The sequence below is a fragment of the Ambystoma mexicanum genome, chromosome 12 (assembly GCF_040938575.1).
Source record: "Ambystoma mexicanum isolate Mex_15411 chromosome 12, UKY_AmexF1_1, whole genome shotgun sequence".
In the NCBI taxonomy this organism is placed as follows: domain Eukaryota; kingdom Metazoa; phylum Chordata; class Amphibia; order Caudata; family Ambystomatidae; genus Ambystoma; species Ambystoma mexicanum.
Genome location: NC_090936.1, coordinates 464,724,918 through 464,749,458, shown reverse-complemented (window position 1 = coordinate 464,749,458; position 24,541 = coordinate 464,724,918). Strand labels below are relative to the sequence as shown.

At 46.2% G+C, this 24,541-nt stretch overlaps 1 protein-coding gene across 1 annotated transcript in view; it reads right to left on the bottom strand.

Moving 5' to 3' along the window:
- Positions 1 to 24,541, bottom strand: part of LOC138513668 (protein mono-ADP-ribosyltransferase PARP12-like) — a 294,555-nt gene that overhangs the window by 100,529 nt on the left and 169,485 nt on the right. The window contains exon 6 of the mRNA XM_069628728.1: positions 11,564 to 11,732. Coding sequence (XP_069484829.1) covers positions 11,564 to 11,732 — 169 coding nt within the window. The remainder of the gene's footprint in view (positions 1 to 11,563; positions 11,733 to 24,541) is intronic.

The window sequence follows — 24,541 nt, the reverse complement described above, 5'->3', positions numbered from 1 at the left end:
GGTAAGGGTAAACTGGGACTGATAGTCTGCGCAGGTGTGCCGCTGCCACTGCCAGGACCTTGGTAAACACCCTTGGTGCCGAAGCGATGCCGAAGGGGAGTACTTTGAACTGGTAATGCCTGTCCTGGATCATGAACCTCAGGTATTTACTGTGCGCCGGCAACATTGAAATATGAAAGTATGCATCTTTCATGTCCAATGTTGCCATGTAGTCCCCCTGTTTCAGCAATGGAATCACCTCCTGCAGTGTTAAGATGCAAAACTTCTGGGGTTTTATGAACCTGTTCGCTGGGTCCAGATCCAGAACAGGGCGCATGGCGAGATCCTTTTTGGGTACAATGAAGTACTCTTTATAAAATACCCTTGTTTACCTGAAGAATAGGGAGGGCTTCTATGGCATCCTTTCCCAGCAGTGCTTCCACCTCTTGATTCAGGATCTCCAGATGGTCCGGTGAAAGGCGCTGTGAGCGCGGCGGTCTGAATTGTGGAGGTCGGGCAAATTTCACACAGTAACCGTGGGTGACCGTCTTTATGACCCACTGGTCTGAAGTTATCCCCTCCCACGCCATGAGGAAAGATGTTAATTGCCCCCCGACCGGGGTGACATGGGAAGGGACCAGGATTTGGTGCTCATTTCGGACCAGATGCTGTAGCTCTTCTGGGATTGGGGCCTCTGCCGCGTTTCTGACCCCTTGCTGGTTAGTATGCAGCGTTTCCAGAAGTCTGTCCTGAGTTGAAGTTTCCCGTGCCGTAGTTGTTTTGACCAGCACGGGCTTGCCCTCGAAAGGACCGCCGAGAGTTATTACCCCTCTGGGTGGAAGGCTTCTGTGTGATCTGTTAGAGACTTCAGAGTCTCATGTTCCTTCTTGGCTGTTTCCAAAGCCTCATCCACCGCCTTCCCGAAGAGGTTAGAGTCCTCAATGGGCTTGTTGATGAGGGAGCTTGAGTTTCCGGGTTTAAAACCAGACATATGCAGCCAAGCGTGTCTTTTCAGCAGGGTCCATTGGGCCAGAGACCTGCCTGCAGTTTCCCGCTGTGTCGAGATTGATCTTGATCACATGCTGGTTAACTTGTCTTCACTCCATTACAATGGAGAGCTTTGATTTTGCGGGTTCAGGAACCTCTTGGAGGCCTTTTTGCAACAAGTTCCATTGGGTGTCAGCATAGGTTGCCAATAGAGTAGTATTATTAGCAATCTGCATAGTGTATGTGGCTGCTGATGTGACACGTTTGCCAAGGGCATACAGTCTCTTAGATTCCTTGTCTGGCGGGGATTCCCCCGTGGCAAGGGGTACTCCTGCCCTTTTCCAAGTGGTAGTGACTACCAATCAATCTGGGATGGCGTGCCCTTTGATGTATAGAGGGTCAGAAGGGGAAGGCCGAAATAATTTTTAGAGAGTGGAGGAGGGGTATGGCCTGGCTAGATGGAGGTTTCTCCTTAAGGATATCCTCTACAAAATCCTGCTCAGGCATCGCCTCTTGAGTGGAAATTTTGAAGTATTCAGCTGCGTTTTTCAACATGGAGTTGAATGCCATTTGGTCATCTACAGGAGAGGCCTGGAGAGCCGGGGTGGACGGAGGAGAATCCAGGCACAAAACATCAGAGTCCTGATCTTGCTGTGTCCATGGGTCATGACCTTTTGCTGGGTTTCCTCCCAGTTGTCCGTAGTATCCTGCTGTTCTTCCTCATAACTTTGAAGAAATGAAGCTTCCTCTTCTTCATTATAAATATCCCTATATGTGTCCATGTGGACAACGTCTTCCTGCTGGAAGGCATGAAACTGATCTTCAATTTGGAGATTAGGACCCATTCGAGCCCTTTTTGGCGAAGGATGTCAGAAAAACTGATAATCCTCCCCAGCCGATCCATACACCCTTCGAACTTCTCTGTAGTCCATTTAAAGGACCCAAACGGGCCTGCAGGTGGAGAAACGACGTTTTCAGCCCTACGGGTCGAAAGGAGTCCATTAGGGTGTCGGAGAGAGGCTCCTGGCTATCTTCGTAAGCGTCTTAAGAATTGGGATCCCAATCCGCGTCAAACTTTTCTGCGGCTTGTCCCATAACTTTGGGCGGAACCAGGGTAAAACCCACCACCGTTGTAATTCTTTCGATGCTGCTTTCGATAGTCGCCGAATCGGCGTGAGACAAAGGCGCCGATGGTTTACCGGCAGGTAAGACAATGCATTACTTACCGTAAAAACATTTCTGATGGATGTATCTGGTTAGATTCACAAGCTGTGCATAGTCCGACATCCAGTGGTCACTGCGGAGTATTGCATTTTGTTTTTCGTAGTCGAAAAGGGGACGTCGACAAGGCGTGTCTGTAACACTATCCCTATAGTGACGTACAGTGTACCCACAATCCCTCACGCATCGAGGTCCCTCTGTTTCTATTTTGTCTGCCCTGAGGGAGCCTAATTAGACGTGAGTGAGTACAGAAAAGAGAGCGAGATAAAGGATGTCTATGTTCCTTGAATCCGAGCAAGGAGGAAGGGTGGGCGCATGTGAATCTAAGCAGATACAACCATCATACCGCTTTTACGGTAAGTAATGCATTGTCTTCTGATGTTTCTTAATCTGCTTAGAATCACATTCTGTGCATAGACTAGCGAGTAGTACCCGGAGTTGGAGGTGGGTTGTGAGAAGGAACAGTAGAAAAAAGATGTCTTAATACTGCTTGTCCCACCTGGGAATCAGATCTAGAGTGGGCATCTAGACAGTAGTGTTTTGTAAAGGTGTGTACAGAACTCCAGGTTGCTGCTTTGCAAACGGACTCAAGAGGGACATTTGCAATGAATGCTATGGAAGCCCCAGTGCCTAGAGTAGAATGTGCTCTCGGCTTGAAGGGTAGTTCTCTCTTAGCAAGAGTGTAACAGAGAGTGATGCATTGGACAATCCATCTAGATATAGTGGATTTTGAAACTGCATCTCCTTCTCTTCCTGCTGCCACCGAGACAAAGAACTTATTAGTCTTTCTCAGAGGTCTAGTTCTTTCCATTTAAAACATGACGGCTCTGCGTACATCCAGTGTACGCAGGCTCCTTTCTCCCAAATTTGAAGGGTTTTGAAGAAAGAACGTTGGTAGTTCTATTGACTGGTTGACATGGAATTTAGAAATGAATTTTGGTGCAAACCTAGGATGTTTGCGTAGAACCACCTTATCCTTGTGAACTGTTACAAAGGGGTCTAGTATAGAGAGCGCTTGTAGTTCACTCACTCTCCTAATGGAGGTCATGGCTATTAAGAAAGCAGGTTTAAGAGTGAGGTTCTTAAGGGATGCTTTGTGCATGGATTCAAAGGGTGAGCCCATAAACCTGGTAAGTACCACATTTAGGACCCATCCGGGAGCTGGGTTAGCTATCGTAGGGTGTATCCTCTTTACTCCCTCCATGAAGGCTTTAATAACTGGGACTTTCCACCACGACACTGAGTTGAGAAGTGGTGTATGCGGAAAGTCAGCTAGATGAACTTTAATAGAATTGAAGACCAAACCTCAGTCTAATACGTGAGTCAGGTAAAGAACAATCTGTGTGGGAGAGCAGTCAACGAGGTTGATGCTCTTACTTCTACATCAGATGACGAATCTCTTCCACTTGCTAGAATAGCAGTAACAAGTGTTAGGTTTTCTAGCCTCCCTAAGAATGTCCATGCATCTTTGAGGGAGCTGTAAATGTCCAAATTCTATGAGCTCAAGAGCCAGGCTGCTAACTTCATTGTCTGTGGGCATGGGTGTATCGTCTTGCCCCTGACCTGTTACAGCATGTTGTACGGGCAGGGTAGTTTTACCGGTGGCGATAGAGACATCTCCATCAGGTGAGCGAATCAGGGCCCACTAGTATCATGGGGACTGGTTCCTGGTGCATCTTGTTGAGAAGGGGAGTCGGGGATAAGCGTAAAAAAATTTCCCTGACCATGTTATCCACAGACCGTTCCCCCTTGGATCGGTTCTGGGGGTACCTGGAGGCGTAATCTTGGCATTGGGAGTTTTCCAGAGTTGCGAACAGATCTATTTCTGGGAATCCTCATTGTGTGAAAACGTCGAAGACAATGTCTTCTTGTAGTCGCCATTCGTACTCTGCGGGCAGAAATCTCTGCCGAGTTCGTCTGCTAGCAGATCGAGTTCCCCATGTACATGTTGTGACAACAGGAACATGTGTTTGAGGGCCCACTTCCAAATGTTCTGGGACAGCTTGAACAGTCCTGGAGAGTGAGTGCCCCCTTGCTTGTTCAGGTAGTACATGGCTGTGGTGCTGTCTGTGAGTACCATCACTGTCTTCCCTTGCAGGTGTGCCTGGAAAGCCTTCAGTGCCTTGAAGACCGCTAGCAGTTCCAGATGTGTTTGGACACTACACTCAGAGTCCAAACTCCATGTGCAGTCTGATGGGATAGGTGAGCCCCCCATCCTGTGAGGGATGCGTCTGTGGTTAGAGTGGCTTCCACTGCGGGGGTGGCGAATGGTTTCCCTATTACCAGGTTTTCCTTCGACCACCACCGTAGCGAGAGAACAAAGGCCTGCGAGACCACCGCTAGATCGTCCCATTGTCCGCTGGCCTGGCCCCACTGGCTGTTGAGCCACTCTTGCATTGGGCGCATGCGCAGGCGTGCGTGAGGTACCAAATATATACATGACGCCATCATTCCTAGCAAACGCATTGCTTTGCGTACCGTCACCTCTCGACCGGCCACATATTGAGGGATCTGAAACAGCATATTTTGGACCCTCTCGTTGGAGGGGAAGACGAGGCCGTCCTTTGTTCGAATTAGAGCCCCTACGAATTGCTTGATCTGGCTGGGGTCTAGGCTGGACTTCTTCTCGTTGATGGAGAAGCCCAGTTGGAACAAAAGGTCTACAGTCTTTTGGGTATTTGAGCAGCATGTCCCATAAGAATCCCCTGTTATGAGCCAATCGTCGAGGTAAGGGCATACTGCGATGGACAACCTGCGCAAGTGGGCCGCTGCCACTACTTTCATGAATACCCTCGGTGCTGACGCTATGCCGAAGGGTAGCACTCTGAACTGGTAGCGTTTGCCCTCTTTCATGAACCTGAGGTATTTTCTGTGCGCTGGCAACATTAAAATATGAAAGTATGCATCTTTCATGTCCAGTGTTGTCATGTAATCTCCCTGTGAAATCAGGGGGATTACTTCCTTTAAGGTCACCATACGAAATTTGTGAGGTTTGACAAATTTGTTCGCTGGGCGCAGATCTAATACAGGGCGCATGGGTAAGTCCTTTTTGGGTACAAGGAAGTGCACTGAATAAATACCTTCCGTTACCTGTGATAGAGGCACGACCTCTATTGCTCCTTTTAGTATCAGCAGTTCTACTTCTTGAAGAAGGATGGCGAGGTGCTCCGGTGATGGGCGTTGTCCCCTTGGGGGTCTGTACGTGGGGGACCGACTGAATTCTATGCAGTAACCGCAGGCTATAGTTGACAATACCCAGCGGTCTGATGTTATTCCCTCCCATGCTGGTAGGAAAGATATTAACCGGCCCCCGACCGGCGATGCATGGGAGGGGACCCGAACCTTCGGGTCATTTGGTGTTGGTAGCCGGGGAACCTCTGGGAGTGGGACCCCGACCTCTACCCTTGCCACAGCGTTGTCCTCCGAGTGTATTGGCCACTGGTTCCCCGAGTAGAGGACCAGTTGCCTGCAGTGTACTGCTGCTGTTGACGTTGGCCTCGAAAAAAGCGTTTGTTGCCGAATCCTCACTTATTGGGAGGCCTCGAGATCTGGTCTAAAGTCTTTAGGGTGTTGAAATCCTTCTTCGCGGTCTCCAGTGCGTCGTCCACCGCTTTCCCAAAGATGTTAGAATCCTTGATTGGTTTATTTATGAGGGACGCCTGGGTTTCTGGCTTAACACCTGAGTTGCGCAGCCAGACAGGACGCTTCAGAAGTATCCCCTGGACTAAAGATCGGCCAGCCGTTTCTGCAGCATAAAGTGTGTTTTTAATGATGCTCTGGTTAACCAGAGTTCCTTCCGTTACAGTGGTTAACAAGTGAGTTCTTAAGGGCTCAGGGACTTCCTCGAGGTCTTGGCATAACTTTCCCCATTGGGCATCAGCATAACTTGCCAGTAAGGTATTATTATTGGCAATTCTGGTGGAAAAAGATGCTGAGGCTGTAATTCTTTTACCCAGGGCATAGAGTTTCTTTCCTTCCTTGTCTGGGGGTGCTTCGCTAGTTGATAGCGGAACCCCTGCCCGTTTCCTTGTGGTAGTTACCACCAAGGAATCTAGTATTGAGTGTAGTGAGCGAGTGTATAATGGGTCCGAAGGAGAGGGAGTAAACAGTTTTTCAATTCTTGGGTTGACCCCTCTAACCAATGCAGGTGGAGACCGCGATGGGATGGTTCCATGTAATAATGTTGCCACAAAAATCTTGCCATGCAAAAATGTCGCCGAAAAATGGCCGTTTTTTGTGGCGACATTATTGCATGGAACATGCGGGGGACACCCCCGCAACCCCCAAACTTTTTTTCTTTTTTTTTTATTAAAAAAGGGGTCAAATAGTCTAGGATATTTAGCCCTGGGGTCCTCATGAAGTACCTTTCTTGGCCTCTTGGGTGTTTTATGTTCAGGAGTGGACATAAATCTATCCAGCTTGTCCATACATGATTGGAATCTCTCAAATGTCCAATGTGGTAACCCAGAACGGTCTGGAGGCGAAAAAGGAGGCTCCTCTGCCTGTAGCCGTCTAGATCTGTCCCAGAACGTCGAGGATAAAGTCCCTTCGCCTTGTGAGAAACCTTCTCGTAGGCTAGGGCCTTCCTTCGACGGCGGGAACGGTCCCTGCCTCCCTTCCGGCATTCTCGGCATCTTCCAGGCCTTGTGAGCGGGCTTCGGCGTATCACTCGCCGTCCATCTCTGGCGGTCAGTGGAAACTATACGAGCCAAGCTCTCGACAATTAATTTCTCAGTCGAGGGTTCGTCTGGCGTCATGCTGGGCGGTGCAGTCTCTCTTTCAGCGACGGTCACACTCTTATGAGGCCTGGCGTTTTGGTGGTAGCGCCCTTGTCTGCAGGTAGCCCAGTCGCTAGTCGCGTCTGCGGTGGCGGGGAGGGCTTGCGACCCTTACGGTCGGTGGAGGACGCCGGTGGGCCCAGCGTCTCCGTTGGCGCTAGGGCTTTCTTCGTCTTCGACAAAGAAGTGCTGTGGGTTGTGTGCTTATGTTTTCTGTGTTCATCAGTGTCGCCGGGGTGTTCATCCCCATAAGTAGGGCGTGAGCCGAACTTGTCGGGGCCGGGGACAGACGCTGAGGAGCGGGTACGCTCCCTAGAGAGGTCTACAACTTCCGAAATGGAGGTCGGGTTATCAATGTCCTCGTCACACTTGGCGGTGGCGGGTGAGGAATCAGCTCTAGACAGGCTGCCCACCTCTTGACCCTGCGGTCCTTTAAAGTTTTTGGGCGAAGAAATTTACAGGCCACACAGCCGTCCTTGTTGTGGTCGAGGGGTAAGCAACGGTTACACCGCTTGTGCTTATCTTTCCATGTGAATTTGCTCTTACAGCATGGGCAAAATCTAAACAAAGTCCTCTCCATAGCTGAGGATACAATCAAAAGTGATAACGACCCAGAAGGAAAGGGGGGTGAAAGAGAAAGGCATTCTTAGAAGTAGAAAGAAATGTCCCACAACCCCCACTCTCCCTACTGTCTTAGGCCGGCGAGGCCGGGCCACGTGTTCGGCAGCGCCGAAGGATCTCCTCCGTCTAAGTCACCGCCGTCGAAGTTCTTACTCGGCGGTGAAACAGCTTCGCCGTCGAAGGAGGGATCTAATGTAATGTATAATAAAACCACCAAAGGGTCGAGTAAATGTTTTGCAATTTCTCTCGAACAAGCTCTGCGTTGAGGCGACCAATATCTGGGTGGAAAAAAACAATCTGAGGGACCTTGGCACGTGAGGGATCGTGGGTACACTGCACGTCACTATAGGGATAGTGTTACAGACACGCCTTGTCAACGTCCCCTTTTCAACTACGAAAAACAAAATGCAATATTCTGCAGTGACAACTGGATGTCGGACTATGCACAGCATGTGATTCTAAGCAGATTAACAAACATCAGAAACTACTTTCCGCGGCGCTACAGGGCCTAGGGGTTGGTTTGTCCGGTAGAGGCCTAACCGTAGTTTTCGGGCCTACTGCGGCCTTTGAAATCATCGAAGCGTCGGATTTCCGCGCTTCAACATCTGCAGTTTTTGGAGTAGCGCCCTTGTTTGATTTGGACTGCCCAGTCGCAAGACACTGCTGTGAGAGTATCCATTGTTTAATTGCTTTTCCTACTATTGGATTTATGTTTCTTATTCTGTTTAGTAATTAGCCAGCTATGGCTTACGATTTTTTGGTTAATATAGGCCGATGGTTTTGGTCCTCTGCTCCTGCAATTCAATTGACACCTTGATCTGACTGTTCTGTTCCCCCCCCCCACAAAATACAGCTGGGTAACTTGTGTACCTAACCGTACGAGTGGTCTTACAAATTGGGCTATTTTGTGTTAAAGAACAACTGAATAATTTGCTGATAGAACCAAAAAAACCCTGTTTGGTTTTTTTTCTTTTAATTGTGCACAAATAGGTTTGTTTTGCACCACCAATTGATACTGAAGCACTACCCTGATTTTTTTTACAATAGAACTATTTAGACACCAGTGCATTAGGATAGTGTCTGCAAGTGAATCTGTGGATGGAGCCTTTTCGGTTCCCCGCGGATGCGGGGAAGGCTTTGGATCAGAGCGATCCAAGGAAACCGGCGAAGTTTTCAGCGGCCCTGTTGGCGCTTGTACCTTTTTCGATGAAGATGTCGAAACCAGTATAGGGGTTGTGTGCTTAGTGTGATGCGCTTGTATGTCCCTGTCGCCAGGTGTTGTCCCTGTAGCCAGACCAGAGTCAAGCCTTAAAGGGTCGGGGAGGGGCATGGCAGACCTAGAAGCGTCCGCCTCAAGGTCTATAACATCCGCAATGGATGTTTGGTCATCCGAAGTTCCCCCGTCACTCTCAGCAGGTGTGGCGGTGGGGGAGGGGGTTCCACCCGTGACATACCGTACACGGCCCACTGCTTTACACGGCGCTCCTTGAGGGTTTTAGGCCGAAGGAGTTTGCAGGCTGCACACCGATTTTTGTCGTGCTCTAGGGGGAGACAGGCGTTACACGTCCTGTGTTCATCCTTCCAAGGATATCTAACCCTACACTTAGAGCAGAATCTAAAAGGAGTCCTTTCCATAGCTAAAGGGAAGGATGACCAGACCAAAAGGGAAAAGAGGGGAAAGGAGGAAAGACATACGGACAATATGGCCACCCCGACCCCACTCTCCCTACTGTATATGTCAGCCAGAAGACCCGACCACATGGAAAATCCAGCCGCCGGATCCTAGGCGCCGTAATCTACAGCCGTAGACGAATCCCCCGTAGACTCCGTCAAAGATGTTCTTGTAGTTGAAGTGACTTAACAGGGAATAACCGACAATTCAGTGAGATAAACAATGTCTCTAGTAAGAGCTCTGCTATAGGGCGACCAGTTATCTGGGCGGAAAAAAACAATCTGAGGGACCTCGGCACGTGAGGGATTTTGGGTACACTACACATCACGATAGGGATAGGGTTACAGACACGCCTATGCCGACGCCCCCTTTCGGTCCCTGAAAGACAAGATGCAATACTCTGCGGTTACCACTGGATGTCGGACCATATGTACAGCATGTGAATCTAAGCGGATGAACAAGCATCAGAACTACACTTTCCTCCCTCGAGGCCCAATATGGCCTACATCATTCGACATCATCAGTGCTCAGCTGGACACCTTTCGTGCTCATGCTGAAAGGGAGAGAAAATTCATAGACGCTCCTGGACTGGTGAGACGCTATGGCGACGGCGAGCGTCCTAGCCGTGTTAGCCAGACTTCTTCGGCAAGAGATGGGTTCGCCGCACATCCCTGCTATTGAAAGACCAGATGGCTCTTTGGCAACCGTCTTACAGGACATCAACAACCAGTTCTGATCGTTCTGCTCTGCTTTATATACAAACACCGACGCTCTCCCGGAGTCGGACATAGATACATATCTGGATGCCCTTCCTCTCTCTGTTCTTTCCGATGACACTAGCACTGCCCTAGACTCCCCTATCAGAACTGAAGAAATATCCAAGGCCATTGACTGATTGGCATCGGGCAAAAGCCTGTGTCCCGACGGTTTCCCCATTGAATTTTATAAGCAATATAAATCACATTTGGTCCCCCATCTCTTGGCGTTATGGGAAGAATCCTGTATATCGGGTACACTCCCACCCACTCTCCGGGAAGCCGTTATAACTGTATTACTAAAGCCTTGTAAGTCTCCCACCCAATGCGGATCATATCGGCCTCTCTCACTCATAATTTGCGACGTCAAGATCTATGCTAAGGTGCTTGCCAAGCGACTAACCGCACATATGCCGCACATTATACATCCAGATCAGTCCGGGTTTATCCCTGGCCGTTCCACTTCTCTAAATCTGCATCGTCTCTTTAACATCATCAGCAGGATCGATCCAAACACCCATGCCGTGGCGGCAGCTCTTGATATGCAGAAGGAGTTTGATTCCGTGTCTTGGAACTACAAGACACTTAGGGTGACTAAACCGAAGGCCCTTGAAAGAAAATCAAAAAAATTGGTCATTCGTCACAGGCGCCATGTTCGTTCTCGCAGAGGGGCGCCTATGGACTATTTTTTGATTATTTAAGGGACTTAGGTTTAGTCACCCTAACTTTCCTAGGGTCATCCAGCCCTGGACCCCTTGCTCACTGTGCTCAGAGAGGCACAGCTCCACCTCACTGATGAGGCCCAACAAGGCTGAAACACATATTGGGGTTGCTGTTGGTACTCTTGTTCAGAAGGGAATTGCCATAGCATTTCGGTGCTGGACTGCCCATGTGGCCGGGGCAAAGACTGATATACAAATGGATATTTCCCATCTGTGAAAGGTACAGTGAGCTAAAGTGTGGCAGCAGACTCTCGAGTGGGTACCTTCCCAAAGAACAGGTCAATGGGACGTGTTCGTTCTCGCAGAGGGGCGCCTATGTACTATTTTTTTTTATCAAATCAAGGCTATTTGACTGACGGACAACATTATTTTCTTTTGCAAAAAACAACTTAAACAATTTGTGACCAGACAACTACATGGCAACACATGCACAGTATGTGAATCTAGAACAGTGCAAAAGCTATTAATCCACTTCTGTACAGCTCAGAATAAGTTTTACACAGCAGAATAATTATACTTCTCTTGTGCATTTTACCCTTCCTAATCCCTGCAAATATTAACACACTTATTTCCGAAGACCAGACACATGATACTCTGACCCTACTATGCATAGCAATTGACTCATGCCACATTCTTTCTCTTTCTTCAAATGAGCAACCAAGTTACACAGTGTGAACATTGGTTCCCAGGAGACCAGAATTCTCAGCTCGGCCCACGATAGCCTTTCCCCCATAGCACCTTTTATCCTGTAGCTCCAGAAACAGCCACGTAGGACCCCATCCAGTTTACCTTCTGTCCCCACGCTGTTCTTGACACATGGTCTCTTACCATCTTCCCATACTCATTCCATCCACCAAATTCGTCTTTCCAGTACCACAGCCACTCCGTAGTGAAGATGAAATGAGGCGGTTTGACAGCAGATGACACAGTGGAGAGGCGTCGAACTTTTGATGCCCTGAAGATCATTTGCTTCAAATCAAGCTCGGGAAGCCATGCACTGCAAAAAAAAGTCACATCATTAATGCAGACATCACTCAGCCTGATTTTCATATTACAGGGGACTAGGTAGCTCAACAGTTTAGCTGTGGGCTGTAGTAACTTAAACTTCCAGTTTGCAGTTTGTGCAGTCCCTGGTTGGTGTGGGTCATCTACAACAGGCCACACCACATCTACAACAGCTGACACAAATGCCATTATCGCAGGTTTTAAGAAGGATTACTAAAATCTGGCTTAGTAGACAAGATTTCAGGAGGCCACCCTAGTTATAGCGAACTGGGGAACCTTGAGAGATTAGCCAAACCCAATCAAGTTAAACATGGAGAGTTGTCAAGGCTTAGTCTCAGGAGAGGTGAGTGGGGAAGGGTTCCACAGTGAGTCCGAACAGTAAAGCACACAGTAATTCCACTTCAACAAGTAAGTACAAAAATGCTCTATTTTTATAGGTCCAAAACACACTAGAAAAAGGAAACAAGCAAGTAGTATTATCACACAACAGTCAGTTTTCAAACACCTTTGGTTTGTCGAAATGCATACAATAACATATTCAACACAATGAAGGTAAGTAGTGACGCAATAAGGAAAACCAGTTAAAAAGAATAATGCCCTAACTTTATAGCTCCAATCCCCATGTTGAATTAGGCTGTGTGCCCAAAAGTCACAAAGCTTCTTCTAGTAGATGGGACAAATGTAGGAACAGTTATTGTGGTGATGAAAAATGTTCCGGAAGACTTCGCAACAATATTACAGGTAAGTACGATTTATTTTCCTATCCTTTAGAACAGCTTTTAGAATAAACTTTAAAAAAGCAATGGAATGGAATAAGCCAAAGTGTATTCCAGGGTTAATTATAGGGGAGACAGGGCGGCTGAATGCATTGCGAGTACTGACCCGCCTGAAACCGATGATCCCAAGTGACTAGACAGTCGACTGAGAGTCGCTGGAGGTAGGCATTCCCGTCGTTGGATCCAGTAGAAGATGCTCAGGAACTGTGGGTGCAAGAAAGATTTGGGTCCAGGAACCGAGTGCAACCCTTTACAATGAAGAAATGCAGCATGCACCGATGCAGGCCTCTTCAGACACTCTACCAGAGGGAGGAAAGCTGGTTCCAACAGCAATCACAGCACACGGCCAACAGCAGGCATCTCTCCAGTCGCGGTCAGAGGCCTTCCAGAACAGGATTCCCTTGATGCTGGGAAGATGAAAACGAGCGCAAAAAATGACTTGTGGCACTAGCTGCCGACCACCAAAGTTCTGGATGAAAACATGCAACGGCAAGGCTTGTGTCGAGGTAGGCCAGTGGAGAGCTGGTTGGTTGACTAGGTGGTCCAGGGACAATGCAGAGGGCTCAGGACAGATGGATCTCGAGAAGACAACTTGTGGGTACCACCAGTTCAAGCGGTAAAGCACCAAAGAGGGCCTTCGCAGATCAGATAGTCCAGCAGGGCTTCACCAGGTCATATGCAGGAAGGGTCGCCAGGCCTCTTCGTGAGTCGTCCAAGGACCTTCAGTCATCGCCCTTCTACACAGGATACTTGGCTTCAACGCTGACCTGAATAAATGGCTGCAGGAGTCCTCTTATACCAAATCCTGGCTGGAAGCAAGTCCAACCCCAACAATAATAAGGATCTGCGCCAGTCAAACAGCCAGCAGTGGTCCAATCAGGGGCCACTGTGGGTTTCACTCATGCACACCCCCCACAGATGTGGAGTGGGACCAGACAGTCCTCACCCACTTCTCGGGTACACACAATTGGCATGCAAAAGCCCTCAAAATCTGCAGCTTTCACAGGCGAATGCATGACCATGTAAGGGATTTCCTGACCTGAGAAGGCAGGAAGAAGGCCAAGAAACAACATGGCCAAAGAACAGGCGAAATATCTTGTGGCAGGGCTGTTTTAGGGCACTAGCCACGTTTAGTACCCAAATGTGGTAAATGCGAATGTGCAACCTAAACGTACTGTAAAAAATGGTAAAAATGTAACTGCTGCCACAGGATTGGCTATAGACACATAATAGTAACCACAATTCCACAGTGTAAAAGACTCGGGCGATGCAAAAACATCCCCATTGCACTGCATGGTAAGATGCCTTGTGCACTGTTAAAGAATTACCCAAATAGGTGAACAGTAAAAAGATAAAAGGGAAACCGTTTCCCAGTACTGAAAGTCTGAAGGACTGATCATTTTCGCAAAACAAAATAAGCAAAAGTCCAGGCAGGAAGTGAAGCAGCCGGCGCGCGAGAAGTAACGATCGTACGCTTGTAACAAGGTAAGCGACCGCAACAGCACGGCGGTCTAGGATCGCATAGGAAACATGCCGATATTGCTTAAACTGATAGGGTTCTGCTAACACGATCTTACCTCTTATTGTAAAGTGAGCATTACGAGATAGTGTATCTCGTCACAGAGAATTAATACGGCAAACAGGTCAGTAATTTACATAGGGTGCATATTGCCATAAACACACGAACACGCCTCTAACAATAAAATGACACTATATGAGGGAAGAGAATACTAACAACAACAATGGGCACACTGCATGGGTTTATACCAGTAAGCATACTTGGATAATGTACACAACATAGAAGGATAACTTGGTTACTTTCACGTATATATCGAACAACAACGTGGGCACTGGGCATGATAAATAAGATGGTTCACAGATGCCATAAGGAATAACAATTGAGAATTGCTATAACAGAAATGCTATAACAAAATATATTCAGGAGACACTTTTGTGTTTTCTCCTATCTGTTGATTGTGTGTTTGTAACTGTGGGCGCCCTGTACATATTATGTGGATAAAATGTGTTTCATTAATGTCCTTACACATAATTGATTTGAACATTCCAATATATAATGTATTCTTGGTATTTATGATTTAGTTGACATTTACAACCTGGCTCTGATGAAGGATTTAATTCCGAAATGCATTAGCCACATAGGGTTGCAAAATTGTTTGCCCCCGACAAAGCATTAGCCTAATTGGTGAAGCTGCACTTCGAAAAAATTGGATAATTGTAATCCAAGAGATACTTGAGAAATAAAGGATCTTAACATAACCATACCTAGATGACAATTTTTTGATAAAGTTTCACAAAACTGCTGAACCCGAAGTGGGTATAAAGGGTGTGCGGCCCACACAGAAGGCTTAAAAGTCTTGGTTTCTTTGCTTCAGTTTACTTAGTGTCCTACACGGTGGCACTGACCAGTGGGCTGCACCCTACTAATGAACTTTTAACAAATTAAATACGAGAAACCATTATACATTGATTAAAGCAACAGCTGTGCACTCTCGTTCTCTCTTTTTGTCAATATATTCACTTCCGTGTAATATTGAGAGTAAGCACGCGATTATGTCATACGAGGAAATTGAGAAACTAACAGAAATACGAGCAACAACATTAGGCTTTTCAGCTGAAGAGGCAAATGCAATTCTAGGACTAATAGTAGTTCAACTAAAGATACAGACCCAAACAAAAACATTAAATAGCTAGAATATATCATCAGAAAAGCAATCAACCGTAAGCTTCATGCAGTAACTCTAAGCCGCTATTATAAGGCACAAAGAATAATGTGGTCTCAGAATTGGATTGAAATCCACTTTGTGTAAGGAGAATAAAGAATTTGTACAGAAGTGGGAACAAATCCTAAACAAGTGCTAGTTAGATTTAATACTGCTGACTATTAAAGAACTTTCAAACAACTTGGAGTGTTTGGAGCAAGAAATACAAACACTATCTGAAGAGATCACTGCCCATACGGACATACTTGAATACATTCTTACAGATATCAAAAAACTGGAAGCGTACAAGGAAGGTCTAGAAGCCAGAAAGATCAGGAAATTTAGGCGAGACACGTTTAATTATTTACGCAACGAAGTGCATACATGGGCGGATAAATATCAAAACCAACCACAAAGACCGCGTAACCCTAATTTCAATTCAGACAACAGTAGCTCAGACGCAGACTCAAACAGAGGGGAACAACCAACACAACCAGAACAACAAAGAACAGGAAGACCGAGAGAAAGTAGCAGGACCACTCCAGGCACAAGTAACACCAGCGCTACATCACAACAACCTTTTTTTAGACGAACAACGAGGAGGAAACGAACAAGGAGGGGCAAGAAGAAAAGGCGGGGGAGTACAGACGAGGTTCCAAGCACAAACAACTTAGTTGTGAACATCTCCAACAGAACACTTACAGAACCAGAAGTGAGAGTTCTACAAAAAGGATTGAAATGTGTTCCGACCTACAACACCAACCTATTCAATACCAAGGTTGAGTTAAATAAACTCACCAGAAATTGAAAGTTTTCTTCTCAGAAATGGAAAACACAGAGTCTATGCAGACACCACCAGACTTAGTGGAGTTTAAACCTAAAAGTAACTTTTCACCTCCTATTAATGTTCCAGCAATTGACATCTCTGAAAAAATGGTTATATCACACCTGAAGAAAATTAAGTACAACACTTCAAAAAATAGAAATCTAAGTAGAGGAGAGATGTCTATAATTCAGAACTTATATTCAGATGACGCAATAACTATAAGACCGGCAGACAAAGGAGGAGCCTTAGTACTACAAAACACAGAAGATTACAAGAAAGAATGTAAAAGACAACTTGACAATTCTAACGTTTACTGACTATAACCCAATCGCAGAAATACGAAGAAACTTGGAAGAACTACTTGATAAAGCAGAAGAGAGATGATAACGAAGAAAACTAAGGCATATTTACTTAATCCGAATCCTAAAACTCCTCATTTTTACCTCCTACCAAAAATCCATGAAAGTCTGAACGACCCACCTGGAAGACCAATAGTGGCCGCCACTGGAGGCATCCTACAACTATTAGGAACATATATTGACTATTTTCTACAGCCTTTGATACAGAAAACACCTACTTATATAAAAGACAGTACTCACTTTTTGAACATTCTGGAAGAAATACACTTAACAGAACAAGATATCCTTTTTACCACCGACGTAACCAACTTATACACAAGTATCCCTCACGACTTGGGGCAGGAAGCGGTGGAGTGGCTACTTTTACAAGAGGGAGAGATAGGAGCAGCAAAATAATTCATCCTCACTTTACTCACATTTATATCAATGAACTCCTATTTTGAATACAAAAAGGACTTCTACATACAAATCTCAGGAACAGCTATGGGGGCAACAATGGCACCTGCGTACGCAAATGCATTCATGTACAGATTTGAAACAACACACATATTACAGAAACCCGAATGGAAAAGTCAACTAATAAAATGGGTACGATAACTAGGTGATATCTTTGGCATTTGGCGAGGAACGAAAGAATCATTGGACAAATTCATGATTTACATTAACAATATAGATCCGCGTATACAATTTACTTCAGAAATTGGATCTCCTGGTATACATTACTTTGACATTAAAGTAAATGTACACAACAACCAGATTACAACTTCTCTCTTCACCAAACCTACTGACAGAAATAACTTATTGCACCACATGAGTTTTCACCCACAGAATACCTTGAGGAATCTCCCATACGGACAGATGCTACGCTTAAAAAGGATTATCAGCGACCACCAAGAATGTGAACAAGAACTATCAAAACTGAGAAAAACTGAAAGAAAGGGGATATCCTAATGAAGATTTACAGACAGCTAAAGAAAAAGTGGATGCAAAGACAAGAGAAAGCACACTTATACCTAAAGATAAGAAACAATCACCAACCCTTGTACATGTATCAAAATTCTCATCGCAGAGTATGCAAATTAAAAGATGCATTACCAAGCATTGGACGGTACTAAAAAATGAAAGAACGAAAAACCTTTTTTTCAGATGTCCCTACTTTTGCCTATCAGAGATCTAGTAACTTGAGAGATTTGCTAGTCAATACCAGAAACATAAAGAAGAAGAATAAACCCAAAAGAACAGGAACCTTCCCTTGTTTGAACTGCAGCAACTGCAATAACATCATAAAAGGGGAACTAGTACCCCACCCGTACACCGGAGAGAAGATCACAATTAAATGTTACGCCGTTTGTAACACAGAAAATTGCATTTACTGCATACGATGCCCATGCGGACAAATACTATGTAGGGGAAACAGGCAGAAAAATAAAAACGCGCATAAATCATGCATACGCAACCATAATGCAAACTCAGAAGTTGCAAGACACTTTAATGAAAAGAAACACAACATTGCACAGATTAAGTTTCAAGTGTTGGAAATTATTGAAGTACAAGGTTCCTATATGGACATCAAGAGAAGGTGGCAACAGAGAGAAGCCTACTGGATAGACCGATTGGAGGCTCTATCCCCAAGAGGACTAAATGAAGAACTGGACCTTAACTGTTTATGATTTAGTTGACATTTACAACCTGGCTCTGATGAAGGGTTTCATTCCGAAATGCATTAGCCACATAGGGTTGCATTATTGTTTGCCTCTGACACAGCATTAGCCTAATTGGTGAAGCTGCACTTCGAAAAAATTGGATAATTGTAATCCAAGAGATACTTGAGAAATAAAGGATCTTAACGTAACCATACCTAGATGACAATTTTTTGATAAAGTTTCACAAAACTGCTGAACCCGAAGTGGGTATTAAGGGTGTGCGGCCAACACCAAAGGCTTAAAAGTCTTGGTCTCTTTGCTTCAAGTTACTTAATATCCAACCTGCTTTCCACCCTTGACTCCAATACCCCCTGTGTCCTCATCTTAATTGATCTCTCTTCTGCCTTTGACACAGTCAACCACGCCATCCTACTCAGCCGTCTCTGTGATAACCTGGGTATCACCGATCAGGCCCTGGCTTGGCTGACCTCTTTCATCTCTGATCGACCCTCCCAGATCCAACTGGGGTCCTTCCTCTCCTCTATCTCTACCTGTGGTGTTCCCCAGGGGTCTAACGTCTCTCCCTGGCTGTTCAACCAATACCTGGCACTTCTTGCCCATCGCATTGCCGCTCTCTGCCCACACTTTCAGTGCTATGCGAACAACACTCGGCTCATTTTCAGGCTCTCTTCCGCCACCTCTTCCCCTTCTCTCATTTCGGACTGCCTGTCCGCTATCCAGGAGTGTTGGGCCGCCAATTATCTCTGCTTGAATGCCAGTAAGACTGAGATTCTCCTCATCGGCATACCTGCTCCCTCCTTTCCCGTCGCTCTCTGGCCGGCCGCTCTTGGCCCTCTTCCTTCGCCCACCTTTGAGGCTAAAAACCTCAGGATCATCTTCGACTCCACTCTCTTCTTCTCTGCTCACATCTCTGACGTCTCTAAGAAGTCACACTACCAGCTGCACCTCCTCGGAGGTATTCTTCCTTTCCTCCCCTTCCCCCAGAAGCTCACCGCCTCCAGAGCTCTGGTTCTCTCTAGTCTGGACTACTGTAACAGCCTCTTCATAAATCTGCCTGCTTCTACTCTCTGCCCTCTGCAACTCATCCAGAACAGTACTGCGAGACTTGTCCTTAGCCTCAAGCCCAGGGATCGTATCTCTCCAGGACTGAAATCTCTGCACTGGCTCCTAGTGGCTGCAAGGGTTAAGTTCAAAACCCTCTGCATTGTCCACAAGGCCTTCTGGGACCTGGGGCCTCAATACCTCCAACTCTCTCTTGCTAAATATCTTCCTTCTCGAGCTCTTCGCTCATCTGCCTCCAACTCCCTCAGGGTCAGTCGCTTCTCTAAGCAACAAGTTGGTGGCAGATCTTCGGCTGGAGCCTCCCTCGGGAACAGCCCCCCTGAAACTTGAGGAGAACCATTTCCAGTTCCGGAAGCACCTCAAGACCTTCCTCTTTGCTTCCGCTTTCTCTCCTCCACTCCCCTGCTGAATTCCGGACTGAAACTGCACTGGTCACCTGGCTCCCCTCTGAGCTCGGGGCCCGCGTCCACTCCCCGCCAGCTGCACACCTGCACTGCCTCCCGGGCAACCCCTGCACTTGGGGGCTGTTTTCTGTATCCATACAGTCCCCACCAGCTCCTGACACTTGATGTCTGCACTTACACCTGCACTTGCCACTATCTGGCCGCACTTTTACCTCAGTTTTATTTATTTTACTTATTCTTTACTGTTGATGTTATGTTACTTGGCATTTATATAGCGCCTTATGTATCTTTGGTATGATCTCAAATCGCTGGTAGGTTGAACGCCCTCGGGAACCGCAGTTCAGTCAGTAGAGAGAAAGAGAGTGTGGTGTGGTGCGTGGGTGCACCGGATGTGTGCAGCTGGTGTGGTTGTTGCATGATAGCTGCTTCTTAGCGGTAGGTGTGGTGCTGAAGAAATCAGTTGGATGTGTTCAGTCTGGAGGGTGGATACCCAGACTGAAATCTGGCTGCGTTAGACCTGAGGAGACACTTAAGCTAGCCGGAATGTGCTCAGCTAGCTGTGTTTCATTAGGATGATGTGGAGCTCGTGGGGCCATGTTATTATGAGAACAGCTAGACCGAATGTGTCATAGTACAGCTGTGTTCTAGTTGAATGATGGTGTATAGGGGAGAGTAAGCATAGTAGTGTGATATGGTGGTTATCAGTAAGCGCCTGCGATAAAGCACGAGAGCAGCACAGGGGGCGTACATTAGGCACAGTTTCTAAGTTCAACAATAAGTGTGAGACACCCAGACATGATATTATTCAGAAGTCTATCTAAGTGCGGGATATGTTATCATCACAATTCCAAATAAGTGAGGGATTTGTTACAATCATAATTCTATCTAGATGAGGCACATGCTATCATTCACAATTCAATCTAAGTGTGGCACATGCTATCATTCACAGTTCGATCTAAGTGTGGCACATGCTATCATTTACAATTCCATTTAAGTGCGGCACATGGTATCATTTACAATTCCAACTAAGTGAGGGATATGCTACCAATCATATGCTATCATTCAAAATTCCATGGCACATGCTATCATTTACAATTCTTTGTATTGCACTGCCCCCTCTCCCTTTCCCCCACACTTACCCTCTCCACCCTCCCCTGCACTTTTGCGATCTCAATGCACTGAGCCTAGTAAGATCGTTGTCTTGGTCTTCCCTCTGTCCCCCCTCCCTTGTCTCGTCACACCTTGAAACACTTGTGTATAGGCACGTTATAAATGCCATATAATATACCCTTTTTCTAGTTTTTTAGGTAACATTTATTTGTTACCCTTCCTACAATTAATGGCTGGTGGCAGTGGTTTATTTTTTACTACCATTTTGTGTTTTTACCGCGTGCAGCGTTCGCAGCCAAGGTAAGGCACCCCTGGTTGCCCATTTCATCAAAATGGCCCGGGTCTTTTTTTGCCATTTCTTGTCATGAAGGTCCTTCTTGAGATTTACTCTGCGCCAAACCAGGTTTGGTCTCTTTGTTCGCTTTGTCTTTTGCGGGATTCACGAGTGAAGCCCGCCTCTGGCACCAGTATGTCTGGCAGGTGCAGGAAGTGAGGGAGGTGCCCGATATTCCCTGTGCTTAATCCCCTTTGTTACAGGAATGCACCCAAAGGTGATTGGCCGGCTGGCTGTCCGGCAAGGACAGCCACCCTGCCGTTTGATTGACAGCTAGGCTGGAATGAATGGGAGAAACCTGCATAAAAGGCGAGGCTTTTTGGCTTGGAAGGCAGAGTCGACCACTGGACAAAGGTATCCGAAGAAGAACTTGGAAGAGACGCCTGCTGCAACTCCTGGACCGTTGGTTTGCCCGGTGAAGCCCTGCTGCTGTGCTGAAGCTCTGAATTCATCTCGACTAGAGAAGCCCTGCAAGGACAACTTCTCCCTTTGAGTTGGTGGGACCAATCAACTCCAAAGTAAGCCCGTCTGGACATCCTCTCGAAGCTGGTTGTATTTCCACTGCAGTTGCTGCAGGAACCCAAGAGCCAGGGACAGGAACACCAGATTGTGCGTGTTGCTTTTAAGTCAGACCCGAGTGCCCGGAAGATCCTCCGGACTTCCCTGTTGCAGGACTGACCAAGCCTGAGCCACCTCAACAGAGTGCTGGACCCCAGAAGCAAGGAAAGTCTGAAGTGGTATCCGAGAACCGCAGTGTTGCTATTTGCTGTCAGACGCGAGGAGCTGAAACACTGAAGTACCGGTGAATCGCAGTTTGCCCATTGCTGCCGCTGACCTTCCCATTGCAAAGCAGGAGTCCCCAGACGTCCTCCCTCTTGTCCCCACGACTGAGGCTCAGGAACAACAGGATCTGCAGAGCTCTACAGGAACAGAAGCCAGCTGGAACCATTTCTTCTAACCAGAGGTACTGTAAAGTCTAAGAGAACTTACCTCTTGTTGTGTAGCCTTACTTGCTCTCAGTTGAGACCTGCCTTGGTTACCTTGTAAAGTTGCTAAAGCTTTGCCCCTCACAAGCCTTCCAGCTTGTGGCCTGTCAAGTGTTCTATTTTCTACAAACTTTTCTACAAACATTGTGCAAGACTTTTTTCCTACCTGCAAAGAAGATCTCTAGTCCCCCTTGACATTGTGCAATTAACATTGGCTGCCCTGGCTCCCTGAGAGACTCCTCTTTACCTCCGACTTTGTGCTTTGGAAGGTGTTTAAAAGTATACACCAGTTTATGAATCATTTGTTAACCTTTGTTTTATTCCTCTAGTCTATCTTTTTCACTGTTCGGACAGTTTTTCTGAAGTCCAACTAAGGGCTTAGTAAAACCATTCAACTGAGGCAGTACAAGACTCCACTCTTAGTATAAGGCTGTACCACCCACGTTCATGGTAGCGTAGACAGAGCAGCCAGGCTCATTTTAGGAGGAAGAGAGGGCTGTAGAATCGGTACAAGTAAAATGGTAATACAAATGATCCAAAGAAACACTGAAACACTTTGTATGTAAAAATAAAGGATTTATTTATTTATAAGTAGGCCCAGATAAATCTAGGGCTAAGTAAGCACAAAAAAAAATATGAAATCACAGTATAAAAACACAACACTATACTTGAAAGCACACATACCAAAGTATAGACCTTATTTGAAGTACCTAACAGTAGTTCTAGGGAAGTCAAAACCTTTTCATACACATTCAGTATAGGTCAAGCCTATTCTTGGGGAGTAAAAACCAATGGTTACTTTTTACAATTACATTCAGTAACGCAAGGGCAGTAGACTCTTCCAATTGTATAATGATTCTCAGTACAAATCACTTAAACAGTCAACTGGAAAATATACTTTTGGTGAATAGCGGAACACTTATTCTAGGTGCAGTAAAAATCTATAACTACTTATGTGATAATACAGTTATACTAGGTGAGTAAAACCTAAGTATGTAATATACAATTACATGTACTTTTGAAATCAGGGAACCCCAGACTGAGGTAAGCAGTTACTCTTGTAACTTATTTTTGGATGGCACACAGCTGACACAAGGTAAGTAAAACCAACATACTTTGTTTAACCTCACAACGAAGGGGAAAGTAGAACCCAATGTCACACTTGACTGAATTACTCCAGGTTATTCTAGGTAGGCAACAACCTAATACAGACTTATTAAGGACAGGCTAGCAGCAAGTCAGGGGAAGCAAGACCCAGTTGGGGGACACTCGTACAATTATCCTCAAAGGACTAATCTGGAGATACCAACACTTTACTTTTGGGAAGAGGCACAACCTAATCACAGGAGAGTAAAATACCTTCCATCTACTTTCTATTAGACTGGCAAAACAGTTGCTAAGGAAGAAAAGATGTTAACCATACTTTTAAGAATAGTGCATCACACCTTCAAGATCAGTAAGAACTTTAGTAACTGTTCACTCTTAGAATTACAGTTACCAACCAACTCTTTACAAGTAAGTTACTTTTAAACACTTATTTTCGTTTCTAGGCAGAAGTCCCAATCCCTTGAAAGTCTTTCCCTTACTCTTGGAGCATGAGTGTTCTCAGTGGCAGAAGGGGGGTCACTAGGACTAGTGACCAACAGGCAGTGTCAGAATAGGTTCTTTAGTAGCAAAAGTCAGAGTTCCTTAGGAAAACTGGGCAAACAGGTGAGTACTTTACTTCTAGGGTTAGAAGAGAATCCAGGGGCTTCGCAGAAGACACCCTAGCAGGATTCTAGCAGTGGGACTGGGTGCACTGGACGAGAGGCGTCCCCATCACAGAAAACAACCCACAGCTACACAGAAATCCTAACAGGCTTAAGGTAAGTACAGACCCAAGCCAACACAGTACCTCAGCATTGAAGAAGATTTTTCAGCAGGAGAACTTCAGGGTCTGTAGCCAAATACCTGGTCAGTGGATTCTTTGTTGTGGAGACCGAAAACAAGACCTCAAAAGGGACTTTGCAGCAGGGGTCAATGAAGAAGGCTCTAGGCAAGGTTTCCCTCGCGGCTGAAAGCGGTTCTGCAAATCTGGCACCTTTTCAAGGAGCACAGAATAAGAATAAGAATAAGACAGAAAATTGCGCTTGTATTCTCGTCATTTTAAAGGTCCAGCACTCTGGTGAGGGGACTTTTTGGACTCGATTCGTCTCTGGCGATCCACCAGGCCCACTAAGTTTCAGCGAGATTCGGAAGACTGTGCACCGCACGATGGCTTGAGGTCCCAGGGTTTTAGGGTGTTGCAACAACGCAAGGTCGCAGCAATGCGTGGGATGGCTCAAAATGCAGGTCTTCTTGAGTCTAGTGCATCTCACGAGGCTCTGGGTCGTAGTTTTTTCGGAGGCCCCAGGTCGATTGGAAGGAAGGGCTACAGCAGGCTCCGGTTACACAGCAGGCTCTCCGTTCGCTGTAAATCATCTCAGCTGCTTTTCCTTCATCTTCCTCTTCGGTTTAAGTTCCAGTAGTCGTCATATCTTCAGCTTCCGGGTTTGCAGTATTTATCAGGAATTCCAGCACA